Raw genomic sequence first — 10,318 nt, forward strand, 5'->3', positions numbered from 1 at the left:
TCTTGCCTGTCTTCAGCGTAGATCAGGTTGGTAGGGCAGAGAGGGATGGCAGAGCTGTGAAACTGCACTAAGTATGTCCATGTGACTCCTCGCTTTGTCATGAAATGTTGCATCTGACATTACTGGTCCATTAAAGCTGGCTTACTCATAGGGCGACTTGTATCCTATGCTGAGTGGGGAGGCGATTTCCCTACTACAGGCTTCAAGGAGGTTTTCTCATATGATTTTTTTTTTTTCTGTAGCTTTGACTTGTTTGTGCTCCAACTGCAACCAAGCAAACTCCACGTGTGAAACCGATGGTGTCTGCATGGTCTCCATCTCCAATCTGGATGGGGTTAAGTATCACATTCGCGCCTGTATCCCCAAAGCAGAGTTGGTTCCTGCTGGAAAGCCCTTCCACTGCCTGAGTTCAGAAGATGTGCGAAACACGCACTGCTGCATCTCAGATTTCTGCAACAAGGTGGACTTAATGGTGCCCAGCGGTGAGTATGGAAATGTCCTGCCATCCCATTTGGGGGTCTTGTGAGTACTTAGAGCAGGGGTTGGGAACTAGGACTCTCGGGTCCAGTTTTCATCACTTCCACTAGCTTGCTGTGTGAATGGGAGGCAGGGATGTGTCCTGTCTCCACTTTCTCATTGGCAAAATGAGAATAGTCACTCTCTGCTTTCCATGAGGGTAAACAGAGTATTACCCACTGGTGCCCTGTATTAGGGTAGGAAGAAGGTTTACAGTCTGTGTTCTCTTCTAGCTTGCTGTCTTTGATGCTCCAGGTGTTAGGTGTGACAACATGCCTCACCTCGTTAACCTTGCCCCCCACCCTGTTCCCAGAGTCATTTAAGTGACTGCTGTGCTTTTTCTGCACTTCCATGTTGGGGTGGGTTCACCACTGCTGAAAAGGGCCCTGCAGCCTTGAGGACTTGGTCTTAGAGCAGAGTTCTGCAGTGGCCTGCTTTTTGTATGATGGAATTGCTTTTCTTCCTGCAGGATTGAAATTCCTCTTTAATCAGTAAGCTTTGAGCACAAGCTTATGGCACTAATTTAAGGCTTCAGAGCAAAAGGGGGTGAGGGGGGGGCAGAACTCAAAAACCTTCAGTTTGGTACCAACATCCATCAAGGAAGAGCAAGTAAGATTCCCCTGCTATTAACCATCAGTGGGTGAAGGCTTGGAGCTGAAAACATGTTGGGGTCTATGCATAGGGCATAATTCCATCCTCTGGCAACACTTTTAATTCAAGTTGATTTTGATGGTAGCCAGCCTGGTGGTTTAGCTCTGCTGCATGGAGAAGGGAAGCTGAAAGTGATGTGGGAAGATATGAGAGACTGCTTTTATTGCCCTCTTAGCCCTCTGGCTCCTTGGGAGGAGTTGACCCATTTTGAAGGGAGTAGCCTCTGGCAGGAACCTGGGTCAGTCCAGTACTGAGCTTCTTGGGGCAAGTGAGAAGCACCAACTGCAGCTAATCAGAGCTGAGATCGCCTGGGTAGTTGCTGGGGGTTGCGTTTCACATGGACAGTGCCCTGCAGGCAAAATAGATTGGGAGGGGGCGGGTGACCCCTGTCAAGACCTGAAAACGGGGTGCAAAATCCTAGTTGAGGGCTGATGTGGGGGCATCAGCTCCTGCTCGCAGTTCCACTGCTGACAAAGCCCTTTCTGATCAGTTGTCCACCTGGCCTGTCTGCTGCCCCACAACTTTGCAGCGGGTGGCATGCTAACACTGCTGTTTGCCCTTTGTACAACCCTGGGACATATCTAGAGCTAATGTAGCCTGGGCTCAGAGAGGAGCTGGGGGCTTTCCCTGGTGGTTTGGAGGGCCTAGGATGGAGTTAGGTTTCACCTGAAATGTTTCTCTTCCCTTTTCAAGGGCACCTGAAAGAAACTGAACCCCAGTCCAGCTGGGGCCCTGTGGAGCTGGTGGCAGTGATTGCAGGACCAGTCTTCCTCGTATTTGTCATCATAATTGTGGTGGTGTTTGTCTTTCACCATCACCAGCGAGTCTATCACAATCGGCAGCGGTTGGACATGGAAGATCCCTCTTGCGAAATGTGTCTGTCCAAGGATAAGACCCTGCCAGATCTGGTCTATGATCTTTCCACCTCTGGCTCTGGCTCAGGTACTGGCTGGGGAAGGAAGGGACAAACAATATGCCATGTAATAGAAGACCTGTGTTCCCGAGTGCTTGGTGCCATGGGTTCTAACCAACTGAGAATGGGCCACAGCCTATCCGGGCTTACCTGGGGTCTGCCTTGTAATAGGGCACTGTGTAGCCTTATTGTAAACCAGCTGTGAGGCAATGAAGCCAGTGGCCCAGTCCTGTTGCTCGGGTACCTTGGTGATGGGTAAACATTCATGTGGCACCTTTGAAAGCATCCCGTAAGGCTAGACAGTCTTGTATGCGTACATAAACTCTGTGTGTTCACCTCCTTGGTGCTTAAATGAAGCTACTCTGTGTAGTCTAATACTACAGGACGGCCCAAGAGGTGGTGACGAGAAGCAGCTTCTGTCACCTAATGACTGTACAGGGCTAACTGATGAAAGCAAAATGAAGGCCTTTTGCCAGGACAAATGTTTTCAGGCCCTTTGCAGCGCCAAGCATAACGGGATCTTTAATGCGTACTTAGTATTCTAATTTGGGGTCACATCAGCAAGATGGTAGCCACAGCAGACTTATAGTTCCTTAACAGACACTGGGGTGTCACTGATTTGAGCAGTCCTGTCAAGACCAGCTCCACTTCTTGCATGTAGCCTTAGACGTTCAGTCGGCAATGGCAGCAATTCAAGGAGAAAAGGAAAATTAACACTTATTTTGGGGCAGAGGGTGAGGATAAGGTAAAGCCCCTTGATGCTTTCTGATCACTATTCCCAAATTGGTGCCTACAAAAAGATATGGTTTGCTTGTCCTGGGAGCTTATGAGGGCTGGACAGAGTCCTTTTATCCCTGGCAGGCTGTGAAGTGATGGCTGGGTACCAGAAGGATGGAGATAGTAGGAATGCCTGTGGCAGGCATAGGGTTGACTTAATAACTACATGGGTCTTGTCTGAGCCCAATACGATCATACAGAGAAATCCTGCTGGGTGTGCTCCATTTTAAACTTGCTGCTTCAGTACATCCTCAAGTGCCTGTCATTTGAATTCTTCAAATCTCTTGCCTGCAGGTTTGCCCCTCTTTGTGCAGCGGACTGTAGCTCGAACGATTGTCCTGCAGGAGATCATTGGCAAAGGCCGCTTTGGGGAAGTGTGGCGAGGCAGGTGGCGTGGTGGTGATGTGGCTGTGAAAATCTTTTCTTCACGGGAGGAGCGCTCCTGGTTTAGGGAGGCAGAAATATACCAGACGGTCATGTTGCGACATGAGAACATTCTGGGATTTATTGCTGCAGATAACAAAGGTAAAATGCTGTCTCAGCTTTCACTGGTGGCATTGGATTCCTTAGTATTCTTTACTCTAGCATCCAGTTCGCATCTGTTCCTGTCTGGACTTGGAAATGAAATAGTGAAAAAACACCACCAGGGTGCATTTTTAAGGTATTATGATCTCTCCTTTAAAGTAATGGAAGATGTCATCAATCTTTATTAATAAAAATTAAAACAGCAAGTGATCAGTGTGACAGCCTGTGACAAAGGAAGTTTCTTTCAGAGAGAGGCAGAAAACTTCCACTCCTAAGGCAAGTCTGGTAGCAGTTTCTATCCAGCCAGTAGTTCTGATGGTCAAGGTCTTTTCCAGTAAATAGGAGAATTTACTAAATGAAATAACACTAACTGGATAAGTGAAGTCTGGGCTCCAGCCTGATGTATTTCAGTGTTTAGTGGCACTTCCTTTGCCCAGACGTTTGGGTTTAATCTTTCAGTATCTTGGCATTTTGCAGAGAAGGGTTTGTAACGTGGGGCCATTGGCAAAGACTGTTGCAGCATTTAAAGGCCTGAACTGCTGAAATGGTGGGTGGGGCTGCTAATTGCTTGCAAAATGAGGGACTGTGAGTAACAAGGTGCAGCTCATCTTTCATGTCTCGCCCACTGACCAGCAGTCCAATCCAGCATCACTTACGCTGTAGCAGCACTCCCTCCCCACCCCCCAGAACCAGGACAGCGTGCATCTTGCCATCCAATGACTTTTTTTTCCCTTGGACCAGATAATGGGACCTGGACACAGCTGTGGCTCGTCTCCGATTACCACGAGCATGGCTCCCTGTTCGATTACCTCAACCGATACACTGTGACCATTGAGGGGATGATTAAGCTGGCCCTGTCTGCGGCCAGCGGCTTGGCCCATCTGCACATGGAGATCGTGGGGACCCAAGGTAAGAGGCACTAGCAAAGGACTGGCACATGTTCCTTAGACCAGGATAAAGCAAAGAACAAGCAGGGAACTTGTCCCTGAGAACAGCAGGATTTCTGTCTTTAGGATGGAGTTTCATGGGCTGAATTCAGGCAAGGTTGGTACTGCCCACATGTTACTACTGTTTGGCTGGCCACCATTTCCAAGAGGAGGTCCCTGCAGTCCAGCCCCTAGCAGTCTGTGCCCATGTTGTGCATGCACACCTAGTGGGGTGCTGGCCATGACTGGGGAGCAGGAATAGTCCTGTAGTGGCCTGAGCTAGAACAGTGACTTTGAGCTCTTAGAGCAGTGACACATGGCACTGGAGAGGTGCTGCCCTGTCAAGTGTCTTGTGAGCTGAGCTGATTGGAATAACTCCCTCCTCTGATTATGAATAGAGGCACTGGTCATTCAGGCAGTCACTTGATGCCTTCTTCAGAGCTGTTGTGTGTTAAACAAGGGACAGGAGGGGAGATGGAGCTGTAGAACAGTATGTGTGTAGAGACACAAAGTATCTGATTAAGACTGTGAATTATAGGAACTCTTGGTACTTCTGTTTTTCTGCCTGGCAAATCTGCTGCCATGTGAGAAGGGCAAGTGCCACCCTCACTGAGACTTGATTTTACTCTTGCAGGAAAGCCAGGGATTGCCCACCGAGACTTGAAATCCAAAAACATCCTGGTGAAGAAGAACGGCACCTGTGCCATTGCTGACCTGGGGCTGGCTGTCCGCCATGATTCGGTCACTGATACTATTGACATTGCACCCAACCAGAGGGTTGGAACAAAGCGGTAAAGAGAACAGCCGCTCTGACGGGAATGTGGGTGCAGTCACCGTGGGAGCCTCCCTGGGCCGGTGGGGCTTGTCCTAGGTGTTGGATTCCCAGAGTCTCGCTGAAGCTGAGCCCAGCTGGTCTTTGCAGGGAGCTAGTCTCTGATTCTGCCTCCCTGACTACCCCCCAGCCCCAAGGGTTGACTGACTCGGGTGCAGCACCCAAGCTTCGTATCTGGCAGAAAATACCACGTAATCTTCACGGGGTTTCTGACCAGGAAATGACTTAACTGCTTTTTCTCTCCCACAGATACATGGCCCCCGAGGTGCTGGATGAAACCATCAACATGAAGCATTTTGATTCTTTCAAGTGTGCCGATATCTATGCCCTGGGCTTAGTCTATTGGGAGATTGCTCGTAGGTGCAATGCAGGAGGTAATATGCTTTCGGTTAGCCCTCTGGCTTTATGCCAACAGCCAAGCTCATGTTGGGAGCCCAGGCTGCTGGCTCCTCCAGTGCTTGCCAGGTCCCCTGTGGTTGAGAGCACGGGGGGGGGGAGGGGGAGGGGGGTGTCCATGTGTACATCTCCAAGGGAGGAAGCAGTGGGGAAGTGACTCGATCCAGGCACGTGAGCGGTTGAGGGTAATCGGCTGTTGCTGGCAAATCTGTTCCTTCCTTTGGACAGACTTGGAGGAGGAAGTGGTGCTGCTGATTCAGTAGGTAGTTTTCTTTCCTATGAATCAGTACTGAGCCAGTGTCCTGGCCTGTGGTGCTGGGTAGGGGCAGGGGTACAGTTACAGGGATTTTCCTCTTGTACAGCACGATCCTAACAGCTCATGTAACTCGAGAGTCTGTGGCCTGTTTTCCAAGAGGGGCAGTGTCTAATCCCCACGTCCTGGCTAAAATTGAGTTGGAGCAGCACCGTGCTGCTTCTCTGGACTCCTCCCACAACTGATGTTGCAGATTCTTCGCTCCTGTCCCAAACAGTTGCATAGCATTGTTGCATCGTGTGGGTCAGGCCTCTCCAGAAATCACACCCCGCTCCCTGCTTTCAGGTATCCATGAAGAATATCAGCTTCCGTACTACGACCTTGTGCCCTCTGACCCGTCCATTGAGGAGATGCGGAAAGTTGTATGCGACCAGAAGCTGCGGCCCAACATTCCTAACTGGTGGCAGAGCTATGAGGTAGTCTGTTGTCATCTTTTTCGAGCTGAAGGGAAATTGCACCATCTACTGGGTAGAGGGAGCCCAGACAGTCCTGGAAGCAATAACCTTGGGAGTGGGACTTTCCTGCTCCAGCCAGGACTGGCTGTACCTTCAGCATGGTTTTGACCCCATGGTGGGAATCTAGGAAAGCACATGGGAGACAATGTGGAGAGTGAAGCAGTTGCCAAGTCTGCATGGCCTGGAGAGCAGGTCTGTTGAGAGCACAGCAGGCTGCGAGGTGGGGCTCCACCCACCACTGGCACCTCCACCTTAGCAGGAAGTGAACTTCTGTACCTTGTAACCACTCCTCTTGGCACTTGGCCTTGTCCGAGCCATGCAAACATGAATGCTCTGCACACCTGTTGTCACTAGGTGGGGCAAAACAGCCAGGCCTGAGCCCAGGTCCCTGCCTTGCAGCTATCAGCACTGTGGCTAATCAAGAATCATGTGGCTGGGGAGAGACTGAGCTCTTGTCTTCCCTCCCAGTCAGTTGGTAAAGGCCAGGGGTGGGGGGTGGGAGCCCGAACTGCCAACTCCCATAGATAAGCGGACAGTCCACTCGTGGTGTGATCACACCAGTGCCTTCCTCAGGCGCTGAGTTGGCTTCAGGCAGGTGCTGGTCCTGCACTGGCAGAAGAGCTGAAGGCTTTGGGAGGAGAAGCTTAACGCCTGTCTTGCTGTCCCGGCTAGGCGCTGCGAGTGATGGGCAAGATGATGCGGGAGTGCTGGTACGCCAATGGTGCCGCTCGACTCACTGCCTTGCGCATCAAGAAAACGCTGTCGCAGCTCAGCGTCCAGGAAGATGTGAAAATCTAGCTGAGGGAACTGCACAGCAGCTGCCATGCTAGAGCATGCGATGGAGGCCTACCTCGCGTTTCTACCCAACCGTGCTGCGATCACCAGACAGCGTGACCTGTGGGCTACTAGGCAGGCAGGGGGGCGAGCCTGTGAAAAACGCTTCCTCCCTAGTTGGGTATGAAACGAACAGAAACCTTTTGCGATCACCTCCTGACAGCATGAAGACGGGAGGGACTCCTCGGAGGGGGTCTCAGCCATGAGTGTAACTTTTTTTCTTTTTTCTTTGATGGAAATCCCTGTAAAGTCCAGTGTGTGGTTCTCATAGGAAAGGGGCTGGGTGCTGGGAGCGGGTGGGAAAAGGGGAGGCTTTCTTGCTGTACCCTGGGGTTTGTTTTTCTGGGGGTGGCGTGTGCACTTTTACACCCCCTCCCCCCCACATGTTCTCCCTCATATTTGAAAAAACATGGTGCTCCCTTCCAAGAGCTGAGCCTGAGCAGTTCTATCAGCTTTGTGAAACCATTTCCCTTCTGGTTTTATTTCTATACGTTTTGTTTTGTTTTGTTTTTTTTTTTTTTAAGCTTGAAATATCCTACAGTTCAAAGAGGTCAGGCCGGCCACTGGTATGTGCAGCAGTGCATGTGTGCGTGAGGCGCATGCTGCCCCCCTCCACAGGCGAGCAGGATGCACTTGCAGGGGTGCGCATCTCCATCTGTGCTTTCTGTGCATGTGCAATCTCAAGTGTCCCCTTCTGCACTGTGCGTGCTGGTGCCCTCCTCTTGTCCAGCAGCAAGCATCCTCTAGCTTGAATAGGCTGCTTTCAACCAGACCCTTTGTCCTCCCACGTGGGGGACATGTCCTGGCACTAGCTGCAGGAACTTCCATCAGGTGTACTTCACTGCCACCCCCTCCCCTCCCTAAAATGAGGAACTGACTTCAACCTGGAGTTCAGGATTTTGAGCAGACCCTCTGGGTTTGCAGTGCTTGCAGCTTGGAAGGACTGCCTGGTGAGGAGGGATATGGCAGAGCTGAGAGGTGCCTGAAGTTTGAGCTGGTGCTGTGCCTGGCTGGAGGGTCCTGGGCAGGCAGGCATGCAGGGCATCCGCCTTTGGGAGTGTAGCCCTTAGATGTTTTGAAAGGGCTCTGGTAGGAACACTACAAAACCTGCCACTAGGCATGTACGGCCTGACCCGCAGAAAGCCGAGTGCCCGTGGAAGTGGGTACTGCCCAGTACCCCTCGAGGCATCCGGCCGGATCTAGTGGCAGGGGAGTCAGGATTGGAAGTGCGCGTCCATCTTTTTAATATACCTGTGTAAATATCTCGTGTTCTGGAAGCAGCTGTGTATAACTTGGGGTGGGAGCGGGGGCAGGGGGGGGTCACTGCATGAATCTGATTGCAACTGAATAACCAATCTGGGTGAAGCAGAACTGATCTGACTGTTGCAGCCACGTGGGGGCCTAGCAAATGTGGGAGCCAAGGGAAGCCGAGTGCAGGGAATGGCAGTAGCGAGGGCCGTTCCGGGAAGCTGGGCTTTTGGCTGGGTCCGTACCTGTGGTGGAGAACTCTGAAGCCATAACTTTTAACTGGAGTGGGTTTGATTAGTTTTTTTTATTTTCCGGGAGGGTCTGGATTTTAACTTTTTTTAATATTGTTAATTCTTTGTAAGAGAAGAAGAAAAAAAAAAAAACCAACAAACAATCTCTAATGATTACCTCTCAACCTGTTCGTTTGTAATGAAATCACTGCAAAAAAGAAAAAAAAACCAAATGCACACTGCTCGACTTACACTGGAACTGTTTCTACTCGAACCTGGGGCCTGCTCTGAAAGGTGAGGCTTCATCTCTGCTCCAGCTGCCGGGGTGACTTTTTCTAAAACACTCTGTTCTTGCTGTCTGTGTATCCATGTCTGTCTGTCCCTGAGCCCCGTATCATGTCTGTGATGATGGTATCTGTGTACAGTGAGGAATCTCTTGCCTTGTGTTTGGAGCCATTTTGCATCCTCCCGTTGTTTGAAGATGACAGGCAGCGCGGAGCTGTTCCCCTGCCTGGGAGGCTGCAGGCCATTGGTTCGTGGAGCAGTGGAGTACGTGATTTGTGAATGTACAGCTTTCCTTCCCCTTCTGATTTGTTCTGATGTTTCTCAGCCAGAGGTTACCCTGTCTCTACAGCGACACTGCACTGGCTGATCCCTTCTACACTTAGAAACCCGGTGGTGGGCGCCTGAGACCAGGCCGACACGATTCCTCAGCTGCCAGGAGCAGGGCTGGTCGGGCTGGGGAGGGAGTTGTAGCCGTGGCCAGGCCCATCACGCCAGCAGGTACGGTTTGCCATGTCCTTCTGTGAGCATTGTATCCTCCCTCCAGAGCACAAAGCCTCCTGTTCGCTGTCCAAAGACTCCTCCTTGATGACCCCACTTCAGCTATTTTAACTCCTTGCATTGATTTGCCCTCCCACCCCACCAACTGTAGCCACACATGCACCTGCCTCTATGACACCAAGCAGCAGATTGTCTAGCTGTATTGTCCCCGAAGGTGGGGAAATGGGTGGGATGCCCTTGTGACGGGGGTTTTCAAGACAGCTCAGTCCACGGGTTCTGGAGCCGTGCAAAGGGGTCGACCCCAGCCGGACCTCTGCGACTGGTGCCACACCAATGTAGCATTTCTGCAGCACTTTTGCGCACGCGCTCTGGGGTGGCCTGCAAGAGTTACTTAGCTGACCAGTAGCAAACCTAGGAGCCACGCTGCCCTGAGCTGAACTGCGGGGAGCTCTGCAACTGCTGTAACAGCTTGCAGCCACCACAGCGTGGGGCAGGGAGGAGAGGAGGAATAATTTGCTTAATTAAGGGGATTTTAGACCTCTGCCAACAGGAGAGAGTCAGAGCCAAGGAGGCAGAGGCTTCTAGCCTGGTGCCAGGTAAGGGATGGACCTCTGGCTTCAGAACAGATCTTTCTTGGTACTTACCTGCCCTTTTCTTTGTTTGGGTTTGTACATTTGATTAGAAAAGGACTGTAAAATAGCCACTTAGACACTTTACCTCTTCAGTATGCAAATGTAAATACTATGTAATATAGGAAATCTTTTGTTTTAATATAAGAATGAGGCTGTCCAATTTCTGCTGTACATTATTAAAAGTTGGTTTTATTCACGTGACCTGTTGGACTCATGGCTTACACGGCAACAACCTGCGGGCCCCAAGTGGGGAAAGGGAGGAGTCACTTAGGGGTCCCAAGACAGAC

At 50.9% G+C, this 10,318-nt stretch overlaps 1 protein-coding gene across 1 annotated transcript; it reads left to right on the forward strand.

Annotated features, from left to right (window-relative positions):
- Positions 1 to 242: 242 nt before the first annotated feature.
- On the forward strand, positions 243 to 9,437 carry ACVR1B (activin A receptor type 1B). Its single transcript, XM_006030735.3, has 8 exons — positions 243 to 482; positions 1,861 to 2,109; positions 3,152 to 3,382; positions 4,124 to 4,291; positions 4,943 to 5,099; positions 5,390 to 5,514; positions 6,135 to 6,265; positions 6,977 to 9,437. The coding sequence occupies exons 1-8, from the start codon at positions 308 to 310 to the stop codon at positions 7,100 to 7,102; spliced, it is 1,362 nt and encodes a 453-aa protein (XP_006030797.2). The 5' UTR covers positions 243 to 307; the 3' UTR covers positions 7,103 to 9,437.
- Positions 9,438 to 10,318: the final 881 nt, after the last annotated feature.

This window comes from Alligator sinensis, unplaced genomic scaffold (genome assembly GCF_000455745.1).
Source record: "Alligator sinensis unplaced genomic scaffold, ASM45574v1 scaffold1329_1, whole genome shotgun sequence".
Classification (NCBI taxonomy): Eukaryota; Metazoa; Chordata; order Crocodylia; family Alligatoridae; genus Alligator; species Alligator sinensis.